Source organism: Carassius carassius, chromosome 27 (genome assembly GCF_963082965.1).
Source record: "Carassius carassius chromosome 27, fCarCar2.1, whole genome shotgun sequence".
Classification (NCBI taxonomy): domain Eukaryota; kingdom Metazoa; phylum Chordata; class Actinopteri; order Cypriniformes; family Cyprinidae; genus Carassius; species Carassius carassius.
In genome coordinates, this window is record NC_081781.1 from 12,618,178 (window position 1) to 12,642,056 (window position 23,879).

A 23,879-nucleotide genomic window follows, 5' to 3' on the forward strand; every position below is an offset into this window, starting at 1 on the left:
TTGAGTTTTAATGGAGATTAATCACTAAAGTAACTATGATTTAGGCTGCAATGAATTCAAGGGTGTAATGCAACCTTTTTTTTTTTTACTGAGGAGGTTACAGATGCAATCCTAGCTCTTTCCTTTGCAAGATAAGACATGACCAAAGAAAATAAATATTTTGTAAAAAATGTAGTTACTCATGTAATACCGTCACGCTATACACACACATATAATGCCTATGTTATAAAACATGACTAGATATTGCATATATAAATATATATATATATATATACAGCTTGAGTATTTTCTTTCTTTTAAATACCTGCGGGACTACAAATATTCCCCTCACTGTGCAATGTTAGAATAGCTTAAGATAAATGCATATGTGAAATTCAAAGGGTGACATGTATTTGCTTTATTAATGTCGAGATTAGTGATTATTAGACATCACACTATAAGTAAATAAATTATTCCTCCATCGAATACTTAAAAACAATTCCTACAAAGTTCCACATCGGGGCTACTCAGTCTAAACCAAAAGGTATTGACAAATGCCAGTAATAAGGGGAACCTCTTCTGACCTCTTCTTAAAGCACTTATAAATGTAATGCAATAGAACCTGGACTTCTGTCACGTGCACTTCAACAGACAAACAGAGAACAGGACACAAATTCCATTGTTATTAACTTATCTATTGACTTCATGATTGATAGCCTGTTTTTATAATACTATATACTATATCATCACAAATAAAACGGCGTTTATTCACCAGGAACAAAGCAAATATCAATGTATATTAAGAAATGTCCGATGTTATGTTCACTATCATGCGGGTGCACAAAAACGAAATGAATGGATACAACTTAAAGCTGTAAGTTAGAGAAACGTATCAAATTAATTTTTATGAAAAATAAACATTTAAAATGTTAATTGTCCTGCTTCTGCAATTTGCCACTTTCCAATTCTCAAAGTGTATGTGACAGCCTCTGTCAGTTCTCCATAGGCCACAACGGAGAATTTATTCGATGCCTTCTTATATGTATTTTTAAGACGACCGTGGAATCGATAAATATCATTAATTTAATTCACTATCTCTGAACCTTTAAATTATTATTTTACGTAATTGGTTGTTTGGTGTAGTCACAGTACAACTCATCCCGACAGATTCTATATATGGCCAAGGCTTTATCTATGTATTTATTTATGTGTCCTGCAAAGAAGTCAACGGAGTGTGTAACGTTAACGTTACACTCCCAAAGCATTGCATCCGAAATAATGCTGCACTAACACTTACCATCGGAGGCTGAATGCTGAGACACACATATTGCATATTAGCAATATGAACATCCAAACACAACGCTTCTAATGTATTTAACGTTACATTTGTATACATTTCACACCCACACAAAGACAAACTAACGTTACATGGATTAAACAGTTATTCGTTAGGGACAGAATTCCTTGAAATATAAAATGCCCGATCCATACAGCCCTATTTCAAGACTCGATTTGCACCCACGCTCTAAATCATGCGGAATACAGCACATTTTCGAAAACGAGCGAAAATCATGTTTATAATTACTTACGCTTTCAACGGATTCTGAATGACAGTCGCCATTTTGCCACACTGTAACCCAATATTCCAACTCTGAGTTCTTTGGGAACCTTGTGAAAGAAAAGCATCCAATACGGACCTCAGTGTCCGGCAGTCTGGCCAATCCAATGGTAGGAATCCCAATTTGGGCGTGGCTTCCGAGAGCTGACAAAATTATAAAAATTATTTCAACGTCTTAACTTAGAATACCTATTTTGGAAGTTGAAAAAATAAAAAAACTGCATATGTTGTTTTACATTCAGCAACAGAATAAGAGCCGCCTTTAGCCTTTAGAAAAATAACATTCATCTGACAGTTTTAACTAGATTTTTTAAAAATTATATTATTGCAGTTTGCTACACAATTACTACACTGTTTGAGCCTGGTGATTTATGTAGGGCCTATTTTAAATAAAACATGTAATTTAATTAATTAACACTATTATATATGATAATATAAGTAAACGTAAATAAACAATACATTAGTGCCTATATTGTTTTCAACTGTTTTTTCCTTTAAATATAAATACATGCAACGATCATAATTAAAACACAGTTACATCGTGCTAATTATAACTATTCATATTTTTATATTTCCTTTAGCTTCATGTGTTTCTGTATGTCAACGAGACAGCCCCTAACGTGATTGACAGCTTATTATCCAGTCACGTTATTTCAATATCGCAAAATCTCAGGGTTCCACCAAGGAACAGCAAGGAGGCGGGAATTCCCGGTGTCATGAGGAAATCATATTTCCAAACAGGAAGAATTCAGATCTTCATCGGGTAAGTTTGTTATGAGTCTTGTTTTTGCATAAAGTTCACAAGTTATTTCAGCGAACAATCATTATATTAACGCGAGTTCTCTTCTGCAAGAGTAACAGTTAACATAAATAAACGATCGAGCCACGTGCGTTTTCATAATAGTAGTCTTAGCATGTTAGCTCCTTGTTCAGCTCCATAACAAATCAGTGTTTTTCATCACTGCTCAGTTTCTAAATAATGCTTCAAAAAGTTTAGGTTTTCCTTCATATGTGCTTAACCCAAAAAAATGAATACACAATTTTCCATTTTTGTTTATGTATAAAGCATTAACAGTTTTTAGATATAAGTTAACGTTACTGGCATGACTCCTGAGAAGTAGAAATGAAGCGGGGGAACTGGCGATCGAGTAGCAGGGACTGTCACCGACACCATAATCAGTCGCAGTGGCGGAGCAGACATCGTTCAGCCCACGAGGAGCAGGAATATAGGTAACTAACACAGATAGAGTCTATCATTTCTCACCCAGACACACCTGTAAAGGAAAATTATGTAATTTACTCGCCCTCAAGTTGTTGCAAATAAGTTCTTCTGTGGAACACAAAAACTGATCTCAAGCAGAATGAATGCATCAGATATATTAATTTTCATTGTATGGACAAAAGATGCAGTCAAAGTGAATGCTGTAATTCTGCATAACATCTGTTTTTATGTTCCACAAAAGAAAGTCATACAGGTTTGAAACAACAGGAGGCAGAGTCATTTTTTTTTAGTGAACAAACTTTTCAATGTGTATGTTGCATTCCAAATCAGCATGTGTATATACTAAAGTATTGAGATGTAGAGTACATGATTTTTGGCAGTTCAGTTCCTTTCGGTCAAATTTAATTTGGATTATTTTCAGTTTGGCTTGTATTTAACTTCATGTTAGCCATTAACATTATGATTTTTTTTCTAGTTCTGACAATGCATCAGGTGATGCAAGTTCATCCTCAGCATCCACATCTGCACCAGGTCAACTTTTGCTTGCATTATCTCCCTTTATGTCTTTTGTTCTGCCAGTCCAAAATGATTCACTTTAACATTAACCATTATTGTTTACAGAGTTGCCAGGTTTCTACTTTGACCCAGAGAAAAACCGCTACTTTCGTTTGCTGCCTGGGCACAACAACTGTAACCCTCTGACAAAAGAAGGGCTTCAGAAAAAGGAAGAGGAGAAAAAGAGATCTGCGCTTCTGGCGGAGGATGATGGTCCTAGGAAGGTGAGTTGGGGAATTACTGAATATTTCCTCTAGCTATATGTAAATCTAGTTTATATGGACATTCCTCACTGCTTGTATCACATTTTTGCACTGAATTCTGACTGTAAAGTCCGTAATAAATTATTGTGTTGAGATGTGCAGGTGATTCACTTTCTCCTTGTTTCTCTATATAATGTGCTCAGAAAGCTCCCAGGACTGGGCTGAATTCTGCATTGCTGTTACAGAAGAGACATCTGGGTCTGCTGCCCCCAAGCTCATATTCTAGGTATGACATAGAATATCTTATGGATGCAGCTTTTTTTGACCAGGAAAAAATTGGATCCCAAAATGAATTTGATTCCAAGGGTTTTCTCATTTTGCAGGCTGATCCATGAAGTTAAAGTCAGCGGGATGCAACGTCACCGGCTGGAGGTGCAGAGCTCCAACTCCACCAGCCCGAACACAGATAACTTCCATCTTATTGTTGTAAGCCTCTCATTTAATGAAAAAACTTGATTTCCGAGGCAACTCAGTCCATTTAAATGTGTTCTCAGTGGAAAAACAGCATGTTATGCTGAGGATGGGCAACTTGAGAACACACAAACCATTTGTGGGTTGCTCTTTGTTTTTATGGAAATGGATTGCTGGCAGATGTTACTTGGAAGTTTTGGCCTCCAGTTGTCTGTTCTTTTGAAAAAGTAGCAGAAGAAAGATTAAGTTTTGGCACTGATTGTGGTTTCAGTCTGAGTGTTTTCCTTTTCTTCTGGATGCATCTTTTTAGGCAGATTCAGCTTGTGAGCGAGTCTTCACAGTAAATGATGTGTCACACGGAGGCTGCAAGTATGGCATTATGAATTTCCACGGCTACAGAAAAGGCTCTCTGTCGGTGGAGATGTGTGATAACCTTTATTTCACTAACCGCAAGGTAACCAGGGGAATTTAAAATGAAGATAAGATGTTTTATTGATTTGAAAACTATTTCCTTCTAATTAATGTTTCAGTTGAACTCTGTGTGCTGGGCATCCGTGACACATAAAGACTCTCATGTTCTGTATCCTTCAAACCAGGCACAGACTGGCCATCTGGAGCACTGGGAGAATTCCCTGTGGCCTGGCGGCTGATTTGGCCCACTGCCCTGTTTTTTTTTTGTTATTATTCTTCTTAATATTTTAGATTTATGCATACAATTGTTGTGGATGTATAGGCTATATACAGAAAAAAAGGTCCAAAATCGCACCTTTTGGGTTGCAACAGCTTTTGACTGGAACAGGACCCTTAAAAGGACATTTTTTTATTTATTTTTTACCCCTAATAGGTAGGCCTACAAATTAGTATCTTAAGGGTACGAATTACTACTCTAAGGTACTAATATGGTACCTTATTTTCTGTGTGGCCTGTATGAGTGTTTGATATCCAGGCCTGAAATTGCATCCCAGTCCAGCCTTGTTTAAACATTTTAGATTTTAAAAACTAAATCTTCAATGATTTTTATGCTTATTTTGAAACTGTAATGGGGTGTCAGTTGTATCAGTATTAAAAAAAAAAAAAAAAGGTCAATAAATTGTTAACATTACCACAAAACAGATGTGGAGGTGGAAGAAGGACTTGAAACATTATATGCTTATGATATGCAATTATTGCCATTGGTTAATATTCTCTTAATTTTAATACATTTAGTCCTCCAATCAGATTTCACTTAGTTCATTCTAATATACTTCTATGAATGTAGGTGAAAAAATAGAATAATTCTTAGTTTGAATAAAGTGCGTAAACTATATCATTACAATAGAAGCATACCTGCATATTTACACTCTTAATGACAAATAAGCAAATGAAATAGTCACAAACATGTCTAATCGATGAGGAAGTGTTTCTTGACAAGTCTTTTCAGGTTGTGTTTGGTGGGCATTTCTCAGACTCCAGGCTGTGTAAGCTTATTACCTGCTTCTCTTTTCAGCAACTTCAATCCAGGTACAAATCTTTTCCTTTTGGGTCGCCCACATTTCTAAATTAAACTCTTTTTATTTGTTCTCCCTTTATTAAACTGAAATGACTTTTTTCATCAGATCAACCAGGGATGCTATGCAGTTTTAAGATCTCCACAGCTTGGTCATGTGCATGGTGCCTCAACCCTCAGGCTAATAAAACCTTCAGCACTGGTGAGTTTTTGTATCCGTTTCTGCAATATGCTGTTGGAAAGAAAATTCTGCTCACCATAGCTACAGTTATGTGACTAGTAATATAGTAGAAAAAGTAATATTGTAACATATTACAATTTACAGTTTATATCTATTATGTTTCTATATAGGCCTTTCTCGACGAGTGATTGTGACCGATGCTGTGACTGGACGCAGGGCGACATACCTCGCAGGCAGTGATGTCCTAGCTCAACAGTTTGCCCTGAGGGTGAGAAAAGAACAATGATTTTTGTGGCAATGGCGCAGTGGTAGTGCAAATGCTTGTGGTTTGAGTTAAACCTGAATCATGTCTGTCTCTTTCTGTTGCCTCCAGTCCCTCACAATTGTACTCTCATTTAAAGTGCTCTGAGCCATTTTTACATCATTAAAATGTTTTACAGAATTTAATCGTGTAATGCTGCATTCATACCACTAAATTTGAGAACAAGTCCAAGTCAACAACACACAAATAAACAGTGCACCTTTGAAATGCGAAATATGAGCTTCATGCAAAATTATATTGAAAAAAATCCTTTATTAAATGGATAGTTCACCCAAAAATGAAAGTTCTGTCATTTAATTACATAAATTCTCACTTTGTTCCAAACCCATAAGATCTTTGTTCTTCTTTGGAACAAAAAATATATTTTTATTATAATTAAATCCGAGAGCTCTGATGGTCTGACCCTGCTTAGACAGCAACGCAACTGACACGTTCAATGTGACATAAGTGGTTCATCCTTTACTTTATAAAGCTATGAGAATACTTTCTGTGTGCAAAGAAAATAAAAATATTGACTTTATTCAACCATTTCTTTTCATCCATGTCAGTCTTCAAAGCGTTCACAAGGGTAGCACAATGTATGCATGCGGTGTTGCTGACGCTCTTAAAAGGATACTCTGCTCCAAAATGAACATTTTGTCATTTAATCACCCCCATGTTGTTCCAAAAAAAGCATGAAAAGCATCGTAAGAATAGTTCATCTGCCATTAGTGGTTCAACTGCAATGTTATGAAGCAACATCTTCTGTGTCAGCTGTGCCACAAGGATAAGTTTCTACATATAATTACACTTTTTGATTTGAAAGAAAACTTACTTTTCTGGACCTTGACAGTGTAACTTACTTGGCAGTCAATGGGACAGCCACAAGCCTCACGGATTTCATTCAAAATATCTTAAATTGTGTTCTTAAGACGAACAAAGCTTTGATAGTTTGAAAATGATTGACAAAATTTTCACTTTGGGGTGGAGTATCCCTTTAATAATAATAAGCTTTTGTAAATGTTATCAGTCTTCTAATGTTTTTTTTTTACTTTATGTTTGTGAGCAAAGATATTGCTGTGTGACAATTTGTGCCATACGCTTCGTATTTTAGGCTCCCGTGTTGTTCAACGGCTGTCGCTCAGGAGAGATCTTCAGCATTGACCTGCGTCAGCGTGACAGGGGTCGCAGTCACAGTTGGAAGACCAGCCGCTTCTTCCAGGAGTCGGCCATCACCTCGGTCCAGCTGCTACAGGATGAGAACTACCTCCTCGCTGCTGACATGCTGGGCAAGGTCTGTCTATGATAAACAACTAAAATGACCACAGACCATCATGCTATTAATAACAATTTAGAGCAATTAATTCATTTTTATTCTGCCTTCATGTCGTCGCTGAACAGATAAAGCTGTGGGACATCCGTTTAAAGCGGTCTGTCAGACAGTATGACGGACACCACAATGAATATGCCTACCTACCCATTCATGTCAATGAGCCCGAAGGATTGCTGCTCGCTGGTATATCTTTTTTTCATTTAAACCATCAGTTCGGTTCTATCGCAACACTTGTTACGCATCTAATTGTGTGCAATTTGCAGTGGGTCAGGACTGCTACACCCGACTCTGGAGCCTCCATGACAGCCGTCTCCTAAGGACCATCCCCTCACCTCACCCTGCAGGGAAAGACTCGATCCCAAATGTGGTGTTTTCCTCCCAGCTGGGTGGTAGTAGAGGACTTCCTGGACTCCTCATGGCTGTCCGTCATGATCTGTACTACTACTCATACAACAAAGACTATCAGGAAGGTCTAACACTGGAGGATCAATGCTAACATTTGCCATCTGAATACACAAGCTGCTGTGTGGTAAATAGATCATCGTTTCTGTGACTTACTGACCAAAATGTTGCCTTTAGCTTTTCTTTTTTAGTAAAATTCTAGATTAGACTGTGATGGATTCAGAATACTTCTTATCCCTTATGTCATCAGTGGATTTATTTTTTGGAAAAGCTTATTAGATATAAGATTTAAATGATAGTCACTTGAAACATACCTCTTAAAAGTGCAATTTCATGTTATGTTGTTTTTCTGGAAATATTTGACTTGAAATGTGCTTTAACTTTTTGTAAAAAAGAAAAAAAAAAGAAAAGAGGGGAAACCATTCTTCAATTCAAAATAAATCTAAAATGTGTTCATCCATATCTTTGGTTCAAATCCCAACATGAATTTAATGTTTTAACTGTTTTTGTCGATAAAATGAAAACATTGGACCCCATGGAATTTCATTTTATGGACAAATAAGAAAATGGTCCCTATCAGTACAAGTATGCATTTACACATTTTTATATTTAAGCCACACTCTTAGAGGTACTCAAGTTTAATTTAATTGGCATACAAGGTGCAATCACATAAGATGATATTCATGTTTCTTATGTCTGTTTCAGGCATGTTCGGTCATCCACACGTAATGCCTCAGTGAGCCTATGATAACCTGATTCTACATAATGAGTTGTTTGTTTGGCCAAGGAAACAATTCAAATGACAGTGATCAGAACAAATACCTGGGGCTAAATAGAAGCAAATACCATATGAAAACATGAGATTTATGTGGATTGGCTTTGCTTTTGACAGATATTGCAGAGCCACATCATTTGTGTTTCATCATTGCTTTGTGTTAAGAGTCACTATGCAGATTGATACGGCAACAGGGGAAGTGATTCATTAAAAAGGTCAGTTTTTAAAAATGTCAAACAAAAACTTAATGTTCGAATACACACATTTAAAATAAATGATAAAGAAGTCTTTAAATGATGCTGAACAACATCTGTTTTGCATGAGGGTAAAGGAATGCTAAAAAAATATGGCCAACCTTGTTTTAAACAGGTCAAATCAAATGAATCTTTCCTTAAAGTGAAAATTGAGCAACACAACAGGACAGTAAACAATATTACTACTATGTGTTCACCGGTCCATGCATCATGTAGAGGCCATAAGTTAGCTGCCTTTACCAACAGGAGGGCCCATATGGATCTTCAGCCACAGGAATGGAATGGACCTTTGATCACGTTTAACACTTTTTTTTTTCTACCATGTTTAAACCCATTCTGCAGATTTTCCCAAAAATACTCATTACAACGTTCCATCTGGGCCTACCCACAGGTAATGTATTTCATGGCGGACAAAGGATTGTCGATGGTTTGACGGATTTATTTTCTTGTGTTTTTTTTTACCTTTAAAAGAAGAAAATACATAGGCCATTACATATATTAAACTGTGAACAGCTTATGTAGAGCTGAGAAGCATGGCGTGAAGTGTTGGGACAAAAAGCGGGATGTTCCTCTCGAACAATCATTCATTAGTTCAAGAGCAGTGCTTTTTATCTTTCCAACCCGTCCTGAAGCACTGTAGCCACATAACAGGGGTGTCTTATGATATAGAGTTGTATTCGGTTCTGCTAGAGCTCTCCAGATTTTTGGTTGCAGGTGATGCACACCCGCACAGGATGGTCCCAACCCCTGGAGGGCACGGCCCGGCGATCAGGGGAGCAGTCGTTACATACTCCTTCTCCACATGCACGGCAGTGATGAATAGAGAGACGGGCATTAAACTCACGCTGGCACTGGTGGCAGCAACGGATGTCTTGGTCAGGGACCCAATATGCTGGACGGGCAGCATCTTTTACCAGACCTAGTAAATGCATTTGATAATTTATATATACTGAGATATTCCTGCGCAAGCATATAACTGTTATGAAAATAAAATGCTTAATCCTAAAGCTTACAGAAGAGGTTACTTGAACAAGCCAAATGCTTATTATTAGTTAAAGGGTCATTCCACCCGTGGAGACATGAATGTGTATTGAAAGTGGGTCATATATGTAGTAGAATAGTATCATTTTTTTTTTTGGTCCTTCTGGGCCTATAAAAGGCAGAAAATAACTTTTTAGAGCTTGTGGACTGTAGACAACAATCCCCATAGTGCATTGCAATACTCAGCTCCGCAGGCCACTCCCACTACTCCGCCCATCAATGTGGATTAGTTGAGCTCTCCTCTACGCTACCGATTGTAAATTATTTGGCATTGTGAAGAGTTATTTTGCGACCCAATTAATGTTTTTGTGACAAAATGGTGTGCACTTGCATAGTACCGGGATGTTGTTCAAGAACAAGGAAAAGTATTCACAGATCCCCGAAAGATACGGACTTGTGCAAAAAGTGGCTACGGGCTAACGTTATCAATAACCCTAAGTTCGGTGAGGACACAACACTTGAAGCACTAAAAAATCAGACGGTGTGCAGTTTACATTTCAAGCACGAAGATTATGCGCCTAACCCCCTAGGATTGAAGAGACCCGCGCTTTTGAAAAACGCAATTCCTTCAGTATTTTCCTTGCCAGACGACGACGACGAAAAGCCAGGAACGTCGGGAACCACCAGCTCTAGCAACACTAAACGCATTTGCCTGGAGGTAATGTTATTTCTGACTAGACTCTATTAGCAGCTAGTGGCTACTGAGAACACACACTGACATAGTCGTCTGCTGTAAAGAAACACATCTCCTATGATTTTTCTGTTTACGAATTAAATATCTTGTATGTTTTGCTCGCTTGTTGTTTTAATGTGTCTGCCTCAGTAACTAACGTTACACTTGTCAAGAAATGAGTAAGTAAAGTTAGTATGTAACGTAATAATGTAACGTTAGACACTTAGCTAAAAGTTATATATAAGTTTGCTATTATCGATGTAAATCAACCATGTTTTACTGTGTTAGTTTGACGCTTTTCATGTTTTTTTAGCTGCTCGTCGCTGTACTGTGGCTCATAAAGGTAGCCACGAACATCCGTTTCTAACATAACTTCGTCTAAATCAAAATCCTCCCCAATGCATCCGTCTGAAAAATCAGTATTTTCCTCCAAGTTTTTCCCGGTGAAATCAAACGCACGGGCACTGATGTGTGATAGGTCTGTTAGCGCATTAGGTACAACCCCCTATGGGCAGACTACTTGTGCTTGTAGTCTTTACAGAAATCCACCCTTTTTACACTTCCTCCTACAATGACGTCAAATGACGATTTTTGCGTCATTGTAGGAGGAAGTGAAAAAGGTAAATAGTGGATTTCTCTCGTCTCAGGGGAAAATGAGAGAATGTTGCACAACCATTCAATAGTATGACTGGTTTTCTAACAATGGACCTCTTAATGCAAATGGGTGGAGTGACCCTTTAACATTATAATGGGTTGCTCCTCAACTATTTTCAGTGTGCATTTATATTAGTAGTAACATACGGTCATGTTAACTTTTTTATAGGCTCTTAGAGGAGGGAAGAACTCACCAAGAGGGATGTCTATAGCAGTGACTACCGCTCCTAATGTGTTCTGAACAGCTTCTCCCACCTTCCTGGCGATCAGAGTCCCACCTTGCTCCTCTTCCAGCGCTGCATCCAGTAGTTCTGTGCGAGACCAGTTACAGTATGACATTATGGACTGAAATATGCATGTTTATGTCACAACATGTTGCACCAGTGTCTGACTCTCAAGTGTGTAGTACTTTCAAAATTATTCAAACTCATGAAAATCATGCATTGCTCATGTTTTTTGTTACAGTATTTGCCAAGGTGTTAAGAAATTATCTCTGATTTGCATAAAAGCCAGGTAGATTATAAAAAAAAAACACTTAGCTTAATTCTTCATTACATTAAATTTTTTACAGTATGTACTAATAGATCTATCTATCTACATATGTACTACACACATCTATACAAATACATATACATTGCTTGCTTTAGACCAGGTTAGTTTCCCAGCATAAGCTGCCACAGTGACTAAGCAAATTATTAGACAATTAATCAAACTAACTGAAATAAGCCTGGCTTATCTGGTTAACTTGTTTTACGAAACGGGCCTCGAGGCATTAAAAGTGATTATATTTTTCCCATTGCATCAAATCACATTGTGCTGAATCGAATCCAAATCGGATTGCACTGCATCGTATGGAGGTGTATCGTATCGCATCGGTAGCTGCATCATATGTATCTGAGATGCACATCCCTAATCTATATGTATTTATATACAGTGGTGGCCAAAATTGTTAGAACACTTGGGATATTTAAGAGGTTTCAGTTGTTTTTGTTGAATTGGTCAGTACAATACCCAAAAAACTAACTTTTGCCTGGAACTGGTGCAAAGGAAGGAATCTCCTGGAACATTGAAAAATGATGGATTGGCCGCTCAAAGTCTGGACTTCAATCCCATTGAGTGAATTTGGGGCGAGTTGGAAAATAAACTAGACAGAAGGCATAGGATAACTTTAGTGTTGAAGTTCTCAGGAAATCTATTGACACTATGCCAGAGAGATGTGCTGCTGTAATTGGTGAAAAAGGTTGACATATCTTTTAAGTTAAAAGAAGATAAAAACTGTACAACTCACTTCAGCTGGTATTTGTTGTGCTCAGAGCAACCATTTGCATGTTTCATGAACATAATGAAATCATGTTTTTGAGGTAAAAAAAAAAAAAAAAAAGTCAATATTTTCAGATCGGTCAGGTGTTCTAACAACTTTGGCCACCACTCTCTCTCTCACTATCTATCTATCTATATGTATGTATGTATGTGTGTGTATATATATATAATTCTAGGATACCTTCTGGGATTCCTCTGTTTTGAAAGCAGGCATCACAGACTCGCACAGGCGCCAGGCCCCAACCTCTCTCAGGGACTGCCCGTGTCTTAGAGGAGCAACCATTACAGAAACCATCTCCACAAGCACGACAGTGGTGCTTTGTATCATTATCTTGGAATTCCACTCCACAGTTTTTACATCTCTGGAAAAAGTTTTAGTGTTTTAGTGACGACTTCTCTTCATTAAAAAAAGCCACATTAAAATTGCCTAGCTAACATTAAAACTCACAATAATGAGAGAATTGGGCTTCCAGTAAGCTGGGGCAATCTGGTCTGTTAACCAGGCAGTGACGGCTTTGGCAGGCTTGACGCTTAGCTCTGAAACAGACTGAGCCATATAGTTCACACCATCCAGCAGCCTCTGCGCAGCGTTGTTATTGTCCTTCAGGAATCCATCAGACTGAGACGTAAAAGTAAAAAGAACAAGCTTTGTTTACTTTTCCAATTGAATTATTGATACGTGGGATGAACAGCAGACTACTCTTACCCCTGGCCAGACATGCTGGATCTCAGTCCGAACCACTGTGTCAACAGGGTCCTGGTTCCCATACCAGTACTGCCTACTTCTATAGATCACAGAGCAGTTTGGACACTCGATCACATATCTGCAAAGGAAAATACCCAACTAAGTCCTGTACATCTAAATGAACTGAACTAAATGGACCTTTAACGAGTATATTCCAATAACACGACTCACCCGGACCAGGCGTATATGGCCAAGCCAAACCATGGTGAGTCAGAGGATGCTGTCGTCTTTGGAACCACAATCACCTCTTTGCCACTCTCATAACAAGCCTGGAATAGCAGGTTTACACACATGATGCCAAACCTAGGCAGTCACAGAGCATGTGTCGGGGTCAGGTCATGTGTTTTATTGTTTATGTCTTACCTTGCAGGTATAGATGCGATTATCATAGTGGACTGAATAGCGGCAGCGGTGTTTTGCCTCATGCCCCACACCCTCTCGTAGGTGATTCATGCTGTTTTTACAGCTTGAGCTATATATAAAAAATAAAAAACAACAAACATTTTCAGAAGGAGTTTTGTTTATACTAGAACAGTCTTTTGGAGGGTGTAAATGCAAGGAATTTTCCACCTGCATTACATGGGTCAAAACAAATATCGTCAAACGTCTAATTACTAGTTTAGCCACCTTATCGGAGCCATACAAATAACTCTTTTGAATCGGTTCTTTTAAATTATTCTATCAAACAAGTTCTCAGTTTATGTAAATGACTCATTGTAAAAATAGAACTTTCTTTGGGAGTTAAAAATATTAATTTTACATGCTTAAATGTTGCTCAGGGACCCTTTAGAGCATTGTCTCTCATCATCAGAGAATAGACGCACATGGAATTAGGAAATGCAGAATTTAAATTCTAAGTTTTAACATAAAAAAACATCTAATTTATTTAACATCGAATCTAATTTAGATTTAAAATCTAAAGTTCTTTGGCTGATTGAATCAATCTTACTATTACCATATTTCACAGATTCCATATGAACCTTTGAACCAAGTTGCTAAAATGACACTGTTTTTAACAAACATTTAAAAAAAAACTACTGATTAAAAGTTTGGGGTCGGTAAGATATATTTTTAAAGAAACTAATACTTTTATTCAGCAAGGATTAAATTGATCAAAAATGAAAGACTGAAGATTTAGCATTGCCATCACAGAAATAAATTGCATTATAAAATGTACTACAATAATAATAATTAAAAAAAACAGTAATTTTAAATTGTAATCATATTTGACATTATTACTCTTTGTACTGTTTTTTTCTTTTTCCATTAAATAAAATCAGCTTTGGTGAACTAAAAAGGCTACTTACAAAAACTTTTTTATTATTATTCATACCACCCCCAACTCTTGAACAACAGAGAGTATGTTCTTCTATTTCACGGTTGCTTTAAAAATGTGAAACAGATTTGAAATCAGTAGTGGAGTGATTCCTGAGATGTGAAGACTTACCCACAGCTGAGGCAGATGCTGGAGCAGGTAAAGTATTCATCTGGAAAAAAAGAGTTGCTAGCCAGATGCTCATCAGGAATCTCTCCACTGAAGCACTCACTCAAAGCCTGGAGAACAAGTTTGATCAGCCACACAAACTACTGTACATTACAACTGAGAACTAGAAATAGCACAAATGTCCTTTGGAATATGTCAATGCCAGAGCTCAAGATTTGTAAATAGTTATATGACAAAAACATGCCACTTCAGTAGATTAAAAAAAGGAATGTTTTTAGAGAAAAGTTGTTGAGAACATTTCAAACCAACTATTCCACTTCTTCACGTCATTGATGTGCTAAAAGTGTTATTGATATTATCAACAAAAATAAATGACCTGCAAGGCTTTATAGATTACACCGGCAGAGCGTGGAGATCGTGTAGTGTTGTTGTCTAACTGCTGCTCCACGCTGCGCAGCAGACCGCTAAAGTCAGTCGGGGGGTTGTGGGTTCGAGTGCCTCGGTACTGAATAGAGCTGAAAGCTTCTGGAAAGAGGCCAAGCTTTCTGAAACGTTCCTGAAGAAGCCGCTCGGCCGATTCTGATGGCTTGTCTACAGTTTGTGCAAAAGAGAGCCATTATGCTTTTATTATAATCTTTCAGTGTCATTCCTAAATTATTATTGTTAGGTAAGAAAGACAGCAAAGTAGAAAACATCCAAAACTGACCTGAGCCTAATAACTTGGTGTGGACTGTCTCATGGAAGATTATAACAGCGGGACCCAAAGTCGAAAGGGGCACATCCAAACCACAGCGTGCAGTTGTGGCTTTCAGCTCCTTTGTGAAATGTTTTAGATACGCATCTGATGCATCTCCAAGAAACTTAAAAAGATCATCATGTAGCCGGTCGGCATGTGTCCGATAGATGACCAGATCAGAGACCGCAAGCACCTTCAGGAGGAGGCGGGTTCGCTGTCCTTGGTTAGTTCCTGCCCCCAGGAGTCCCTCCGTGTCAACAACCACCACACTATGGACAGGGTCCAGTGCTGCCCACACCCCAACGGTGCAGGATTCCTGGGTTGGAGATGTCTTGAAAACTTCACGACCCAAAAAGAAAGTGTGATTGAGGGTGTGGGATTTGCCTTCTCCAGTGTTGCCGAAAATGGACACCACCTTCAAGAGCTCCTCGGGCCTGCAGGCTAATTTCCTCACGAACTCCTCCTCATCCTTCACCTGTTCAGGTTTTGGAAATGAACATGTTGCTTAATAATGTGTTACATTTCACCTCAATGAATATCACACATTTTCCTTATATCACGATTTTTAATTATTATTATTGTTTATTTTGCATTAAAAAATGGCATAAAATCTACATTGTAGGCTCAAAAAAAACGCCACTCAGCCAATCAAATTTGAGGACCAGAACGAACTGTTGTATAAAACTGGTGAAAGTTCAAAAGTTACAAAAGATGACTTACTTGCATATCTTCCTTTTCATCCACTAGAAGAAAGCTAGTGACTTGCTCCAGTTTAGCCTTTAACGCATCCAGCAGTTCATCGCCAGTGCTGCAGTTCTTCTCCGCGGGTTTCGGGGGAGGGTAGACGATGAGAGGGTGCTTTCTTTTACTGACCCCGCTGTGAGTCCGCTTCTGACAGTCCAAACACAGGTTGATTTTACATCCCTGGCAGCGGACCACTGCTCTCAGGCGACCCCCGTCCGGAACGCCCCCGTCCCCTTTACATGAATCGCAGTAGGGTACGTGTCCAGGTGAGATTCGGATCCTGTCGTGGTTCCTCATGCGCTCCTGACGGTGGAGCTCCAGCTCGCAGCGGACGCACTGCAGGCTGCCGCATTCGTCGCACTCGAATGCGGCCTCGTCGGAGCCACCGCAGGCATAACTCTCCTGACAAACCAGGACGCCGTTATCCCCCTTCTCCACCGACGAGCCCTGACTGCTCATTATACGTCTAAATATAACAGCGAGGTAGCGAACCGAACGGAAACGACCGAATTTAAAGTACTAAAATCCTAAAGTAAATATACTGACTAGATATTCCTCAAAGTTTCACTAACTACAGTAGAAACCAACCTAAATGTACAATCAACCAGAAAAATGAAATACAGCCTCAAATATGATGGATTTGAGCTCTTAAACAATATCTTACTCGTTTACCTTGAATTTCATTGGAATTCGAGGTGTGGTGTCAAATTATGACACTGGCTTAAAATCAAACATTCAATATGAACTATAAATAGATAATTCGTATAACACTGGCACTAGGTCAGACTTCTGGTTGGTTTTAAAGTGATCAAGCAGTCTAAACTTACAAACTACAAGCAACCATAATCGACATGTATTTATTTTGCAGATGTAAACACTAAAACCGCTAACGTTACATTCGGATGTTGTTATCGTCCTGGGCTTTGTTACTCAAGCTAGCTAAGCTTAGCATACGTGTCTGTAAAAACACCTCCAATTTCAAAGACTACAAACACTAGGGGGGTTAGAAATGACAAGTGCGGCGGAATTAATAATTGTTTAGTATCGTACAGACTGTCCTTAAAGTATGTTCACCCAACAACACATTGGTCAACCCAGCTTTGAGCGAACAAAACAAGCTGATTTCGAGCCAGAATCACACCGCAATTTACATCAAACAAGCTGCTGAATTCCCTGAAACCTCGCACACGACAACGACCCTTTGATAATCACAAATTAATAAGACGACTGATGTCAAGATAACTGTTTTCCCCCACCAGCTTGTAAAATGATTCCCCTCCCCGGTAGATTCGGCTGAATGTTGTTGCCAGGTCAGATCAGCTGATCGGCTTGTTTTCACTGGAGCGGAAGTCGAAGGTTACCAGCCGCAAAGCCATATGGGAAACTGAGTCCGTTCTCCACAAGAATTATTTACTTGTAGGATGTAGCAGGAGGGTTGGGGCGGGCAGAGGTCAACAGCTGTATGATTTCAAAAACAAGATGGTGCAAGAGGAACAAACTTGGGAACATATGAGGGGACAGAATAATAACGTCTCGTTAGGCATTCCTGTCTGAAAAAGAAGTGTTTATATTTTAAGTGTTTCAAATCTTAAAATTATGTTCGGAAGAAAAAAAACTGCACTTTACAGATAGTATTAATGCAATGATGTTAATGGACACTTTCATGTTTCTTAACACTTAATCTTTTTCAAAAATGCACTTTATAATGTCATAATTTTTATAGCACATTTAAACTTATTTTAATCATTTGATGTGCTTTAAAGAAGTGCACTTAATATGTAGTCTAACATTTTAAAGCATGTGAAGTACTTGATTCAAGTTTTAACTGTTATTTAATGTTACATGTAAAGTTTAAGCTATTAGACTTTCATTTAATTGCAAATTGTAGCCTATACAATTTAGTTCACACTTATATTTGTTGAAGTAGGCTATATTGTATTAAAGAATATTATTTCTGGAACAAGTGCTCTTTAAAGAAGAAAAAGGTATCCTAAAGTTTAAAGTACCTTGTGTTCATTTTCAAAAAGATTATGCTGTTTAAAAGTTACTTATCATAAACACAAATTATTGTATGAACTGTATATTCAGACAACATTTTCGTTTTTTTTTTATTTTTTATAATGACAGCAAAGATCTGAAGGACAGACATTTAGACCATTTTAAATAATATACTGCCCCGCAAATTTTTAATATAATGTAGAACCTGTAGCCTATACATAATTTTCTCATTTTTACAACACATATTTTGATTATATATTTTGTAAACATGCATTTTAAACAAATGGCCGATATCCAGGTACACAACAGTAGCGGAAACCCACTGAACTGACTGTCTGGCCTTCATTTTTATTCAACTAAAATTAAAGAGGCCTTTTTATCCTCAAAAAGGTCGACGAGAACAAATTCTTATAAAAAAATTCACACCCCAGTCCACTAGATGGCGGAAAAGCTCTGTTCTATTAATGTTTCAACGCCATACCCCATAAGAAGAAGATTCCACTGTTTGTTGTCAAATGACTGTCAAAACTATTTATTCCTAAATCCTTATTCATATAATGTTCTGACGGTGATCAGCATGGCCGAGGAAGAGTTCACAGACATAAATGGCAACTCGATTTCTTTAGACTGCCAAACTCACTCTGCTCTCTGCAGAGAGTTTACTGTCACCTCACCGAGGCTGTCCTTGCGCAAGGTGATGGTCTACACCTGCTTCGTTTGGTTATTTGCTTATGCTTTATTTTTCTTCACCGAGGTAAGAACATCTGATACTGCAAGAATACGAACTCGTAAACTTATTTTTCAATAGTAAAATTAGATTATTCGACTACTATTGACTTTTGTTTAATGTCTAGAACACGACTGTCCTGTCGAGTGCCATCCTCCTCACTCTGGCTGGGATGATGATTCAGATTCACTTTGTGAAGGTGGACCATGAGACCCTTCTCATAATCGGTTCCCTGGGTGTCCAGCTGTCTTCATCTTATGCATCTGGACGAGAAAGGACGATCTTCATTGAGATGAGCAAGCTGAAAGACATTGTGATCAACGAGGCTGTTTATATGGTAAACATGCCGTTTTTTCTCCAGTGGCTCTTGTGCATGATTGACTTTGTGATCGAAAAATAATCACCCTTGTATGTTTCCACCTCAGCACCGCATTATATACTATCTGTGCATTCTGATAAAGGACCCAGCAGATCCTGAGACAGTGACCAGTGTTGTCCCTCTTTTTCAGGTATGAAGTAGCTGCTGGTGTTCTATTGCACAAGCAAGATTATATCTTTAGCCTGTCAGTCTGTAAATTAACATGTTGCATTCTTCTGGCAGAGTTCAAAGCCTCGGCTGAATTGTTTGGTTCACGTGTACAGGAGCTGTCAAGAGATTCTTGCACACTCTAGATGACACTGAGGTAATGATGCTATGCTTCATACTATACATGTTTTGTATAATTGTCATTTCTGTGTCTATAAATATTTTATTACTCTATTTCTTTTACCCTACAGATTCTTTCTTTGAAACAGAATAAAGATTGGAAGTCCCTAGAATGAACCATAAGTGTGTTAGTAGTTTGCATGTATTGGTTTATTAGAGACATGTTGACTTTATAAAAAAAGATTATGCTCTTAATAGTTTTCATAAATTATGTACACTCCTGATTTTGATAGCTGATTGTTTTTCCTGATGATGCTGACCTTTATTAGCCACTAGAGGGACATGTGTGCCAATATTTGTTAACCAGAACCTAATCAGTTTGTTATATTAATAATGATTTCCTTTTATACTCTTTTAATCATAGCTATGACATTTTAAATAGGCATTGAATAAATAATTTATTATTTGTTCCTATTTAAAACATGAACCAAACTCTTTTAATAAATGCTATAATATTTATTTACTTGATAGATTTTAATTTAAGTGTGGAGAATCTGTGCATCAATCAGCTTTTAAAGCAGGTCTTTCTTGGCCGCCATTGTTGTGGGTCATTTGAGGGATTTTGTTAATCCATCTTATTTACTTTTTGGTGGGTTGGTATTTAATTGTGTTCCTGCTTTTGTCAGGATGTCAAGCAGAACTCACTGTAAGTTAATCTGAGCTCTTTGATACGGAGTTCAAACCATCACAAAGCTTCTGAGTTAGCCTATACTTAAGTGATGAATGTTCCTTAAAAATGAAGTAGTTGAATTAGTTGTTATTTTATTCATTTCTGAATTGCATTTAAATTTTATAAATGGGAAGTGGACATGTATACTTTGGTTGTTTTGTACCAAGTACCGTATTTTTCGGACTATAAGTCGCACCTGAGTATAAGTCGCATCAGTCCAAAAATACGTCATGATGAGGAAAAAAACATATATAAGTCGCACTGGACTATAAGTCGCATTTATTTAAAACCAAGAACCAAGAGAAAACATTACCGTTTACAGCCGCAAGAGGGCGCCCTATGCTGCTCAGTGGTAGACTACGGGAGCAGTGAGCAGCATAAGAGCGCCCTCTGGCGGCTGTAGACGGTAATGTTTTCTCTCGGTTCATGTCAAATTAATTTTGATAAATAAGACTATACTATAAGTATACTATACTATACTATACTTTGATAAATTCACCTGACTATAAGTCGCAGGACCAGCCAAACTATGAAAAAAGTGCGACTTATAGTCCGGAAAATACGGTATGTGTTTTCTAGAGATCAGACAGCAGAAGGCAAGTGAAGCTTTCTAAAAATATCAGTTTCACAGTATTTGTGGTGCTCAGCTGTTGTGAACATCCTTCACACTATAGCTCTTGCTGTGGTTTTGTGGAACACAAAACTTTTGTTGTTGATGTGTTTATCTTTACTCGGGATTCTGCTAACTTTTACATATTCTGAGGAAATGTTCCATGCCACCTCCGTATTATTGAAATATTCTGCAATTTCCTTGTAGGAGCTCGCTGCCTTCTGCATAGACAGGTGTGAGAGTTGTCATTCATGTTTACCTGTTTGGCAAAAGGAAAGAGAAACCACCCATTTGTTTTTGTTCATGCTGCTTTGTATTTATACACATTCAAACATTCCCTTCTTTTAAAAGCAACTGTCAGCAATGACTCCCCTTGTTTTTAAATGAATATTCCGGATTCATTTCAATTCAAGTTAACATTGGCAAATCTGTCAATTTGGATTACCAAAGGAAATTTGTTTGAATATTTTACTCTTTCTTAAATAATTACATTTTGGGTTACAATGAGGCACTTTTAAAAATATAGTATAGTATTACAACAGGAGTCAACAATGTTTGTTAAAATGATCACATGGACCTTTTCTGTGTGTTTTGTTTTAAAGTGTAATTTATTCCTGTGATGGCAAAGCTGAGATTTCAGCAGCCATATCTCCAGTTGTTTGTGCCATATGCTTATCCGTCAGAAATCATTCTGATGCTGATTTGCCGTTCAAGGAACATGTGTTATCCATACTGAAGACAGTTTTGTTGAAACTGTTTTTTTGTATTATTATTATTCTTATGAACAGAAAGTTCAAAAGAACAGCATTTGAGAGAGAAAACTTTACTGTCACTTTTGATCAGTTCAATGCATCCTTGCTGAATCGAACTATTTTCTTAAAAAAATAAACTGCTAACCTCAGACTTTTGAATGGTATTATATATCCAATTTACAGATTTGTTACCGCGTCAGTGTAAAATGACCGTAAAAATTAAAAGAACAGCTTTACAGCTCAAGTACTACATATTTTAACAGAATAATGTAAGTGATTTTATAAAATGTCTTTATGACATTTTAAAACAAACTTTTTTTTAAATTCATTTTGCCTATTTTGTAAGTGCCTCTTTTTTATGTTTTTATTTTTTCATGATAATCAGCATTGTTACAAATGCTGTCAATTGGGCTTAACTCGTTTTGAAGCCATGCTTGACCCTGAAGGCCAGAGTTCAGAGACCTTGTTGTTATTCAAATATGGTTTCTCATGTACTATTGCTTCATTCCCCTCTGACCATTTGGAATGACCATTCCCATAAAAGCTGTGAAAACAACTCAGGGGTTTGAAATGATCCTGTTAAGTTGCTGTGAAGATGCTCCTGACAGGATAATCATCCCTCCCAGAGGTGTGAACCTCCCAGGAAGTCAGTGGGGGTTAGACTGTTCTACACCCAACACACCACATCATAAACAAACCGTCCACCATCAGCACTTTCCCAATGAATTCAACTCAGTATGACATTAAAATATCGGTGTTTAGCTGTTCTGATTGACATGTTTACACTGCGCCCTCCTAACCAAGTTAATTGGCCTTAACAACAGTTTTTATAGTTGTGTATGCATAATCACTCCAGTGGCACGTAAGCTCACTTCAAAGTACTCAAGTGATAAAACTTGGCATTTTTAGCACAAGTGGGAGGAAGCCTCCTTAAGGGCTTCGTTTTTGGGCTTTTTCACGCAAATGATAGTAAGAAAAAGAGGTTCTTTGGATTATTAAAACACTAAGAAAAAGGTTCTTTAAGAACTCTTCACTGCAATGTTCTTTAGGGAGCCTATTTAAACTGAGACCCCTCATCAGCGGATTCAACAGCTACTTCTGATTGCCCGAATGATGGGCTGTTTTTGGAGGGAAAACAGTTGTCTGGTAAGGGTGCAGAAACTCCGCTGGGATGGAAGTTCCCCTCCTGGCTACTTTGCCTCCCTGTGGACTTTTAATATGTGCTAAGGTGTAACATTCACAGGCCATGAGGCAACACAGAAACACCCTGGTGATAGAATACTGACCGCTGCAGCGACTCCACTCTCAGCTGTAATCTTCTTGTCATTGGCCTCCATTTTTTGTATACAGTTGCTAACTCATTGGTTGGATGTACTTATGTTACCGGGAAGCGGCATAAACCCTCCCTAAACTGTGTTTGTGTGCTTTTTGTATTGTGTAATAACATATGCAAATAGTGCTGAGAAACTCAAGGGTGGAAAATCTCACTGCATCTACTTCAGTTATTGAGTTCAGGTATGGAAATATAGAAAATATTAACTGAAGTAAATCAGGATATAAAAACAATTTGAGGGCATTATAAAGGCTTTGAAAAAGGAGAAGGCTCGATAGTTTTACCCAGGAAGCTATTCTCCTGTGCGTTTTCAGTGCTGTCTTTCCCCTGTACGGTACCTCTCTGAATAACAAAACTGTTACTGGAGCGTCAGCCAGAAAACCCACCCCTTCAACCTCAAGTTTTCATTTGAATCTTTGCCCAAAACTCTTCAGCTTCTCTTGATAAACATGTGCAGAAACATAGAGCAGGTGCTGAACTGACTCATGGGAACTTGCGGCGTCTTTTGTTTTGTCTTGCAATTTATTTCTTAAAGTAGCCTGTTACAAAATGTCTTTCTTCAGCTTTGCAGAGTTTGGTGCTCAAGCGCTCTCTTTTTTTCCTGAGGTTGTTTTGGACTGCAGCTTCCATCTACCTTCGTACGAACCTTCACCTAGAAATATTCACCAGATATCCTCTTAAATTCATTTCTCAAGTTCGCTACTGCCAAGCCCCTGAGAATGGCAGAGAGGGAATAAACCATTTTTGGTAGCACTTTATTTTACAGTACGTATACTTCCATGGTACATACATGGTAAATATCCTGTACCTACAGGGAAATGTGTGGTAACACAAGGTACTTACCTGAACTGTATGTACATGGTAACTAATAAGAAACACGGCTGTACTTAACAGTTGTACATGCATGGTAATTAGTTTGTATGTACATACAAGTGTGGGTACTTAC

At 37.9% G+C, this 23,879-nt stretch overlaps 4 protein-coding genes across 11 annotated transcripts in view; 2 read left to right on the forward strand and 2 right to left on the reverse strand.

Moving 5' to 3' along the window:
• Nucleotides 1–1,683, reverse strand: part of LOC132106763 (zinc finger protein DPF3) — a 217,038-nt gene extending 215,355 nt beyond the window's left edge. For all 6 annotated transcript variants that reach the window (XR_009424195.1, XR_009424196.1, XM_059512743.1 and 3 more), the window contains exon 1: nt 1,569–1,683. Coding sequence is in view for 4 of the 6 variants with exons in the window: in XM_059512743.1 (XP_059368726.1) it covers nt 1,569–1,600 (32 nt within the window). In the remaining 2 variants the exon portion in view is untranslated. The remainder of the gene's footprint in view (nt 1–1,568) is intronic.
• Nucleotides 1,684–2,697: 1,014 nt separating this feature from the next.
• LOC132106765 (DDB1- and CUL4-associated factor 4-like) lies at nt 2,698–7,883 on the forward strand. Its single transcript, XM_059512747.1, has 13 exons — nt 2,698–2,827; nt 3,295–3,350; nt 3,441–3,598; nt 3,781–3,863; nt 3,961–4,063; nt 4,359–4,502; nt 4,579–4,628; nt 5,469–5,548; nt 5,644–5,736; nt 5,886–5,983; nt 7,131–7,310; nt 7,418–7,532; nt 7,613–7,883. The coding sequence occupies exons 1-13, from the start codon at nt 2,721–2,723 to the stop codon at nt 7,843–7,845; spliced, it is 1,500 nt and encodes a 499-aa protein (XP_059368730.1). The 5' UTR covers nt 2,698–2,720; the 3' UTR covers nt 7,846–7,883.
• Nucleotides 7,884–8,375: 492 nt separating this feature from the next.
• LOC132106764 (zinc finger FYVE domain-containing protein 1-like) lies at nt 8,376–17,465 on the reverse strand. Its single transcript, XM_059512746.1, has 11 exons — nt 16,114–17,465; nt 15,364–15,868; nt 15,034–15,248; nt 14,661–14,767; nt 13,577–13,685; nt 13,385–13,482; nt 13,175–13,292; nt 12,917–13,087; nt 12,650–12,830; nt 11,343–11,459; nt 8,376–9,699 (listed from the first exon to the last, which is right to left on the reverse strand). The coding sequence occupies exons 1-11, from the start codon at nt 16,594–16,596 to the stop codon at nt 9,467–9,469; spliced, it is 2,337 nt and encodes a 778-aa protein (XP_059368729.1). The 5' UTR covers nt 16,597–17,465; the 3' UTR covers nt 8,376–9,466.
• On the forward strand, nt 16,135–19,734 carry LOC132106766 (phosphatidylinositol N-acetylglucosaminyltransferase subunit H-like). 3 transcript variants are annotated; one of them, XM_059512750.1, is made up of 6 exons: nt 16,135–16,272; nt 18,790–18,889; nt 18,990–19,199; nt 19,288–19,371; nt 19,464–19,545; nt 19,640–19,734. In XM_059512750.1, exons 1-5 carry the CDS (start codon nt 16,241–16,243, stop codon nt 19,536–19,538), a joined length of 501 nt encoding a protein of 166 aa, XP_059368733.1. In that variant the 5' UTR covers nt 16,135–16,240; the 3' UTR covers nt 19,539–19,545; nt 19,640–19,734. The 3 variants fall into 3 exon arrangements, with proteins under 3 accessions (XP_059368733.1, XP_059368732.1, XP_059368731.1); XM_059512749.1 differs by having other exon boundaries at nt 16,140–16,272; nt 18,712–18,889; XM_059512748.1 differs by lacking the exon at nt 16,135–16,272 and having other exon boundaries at nt 18,368–18,889.
• Nucleotides 19,735–23,879: the final 4,145 nt, after the last annotated feature.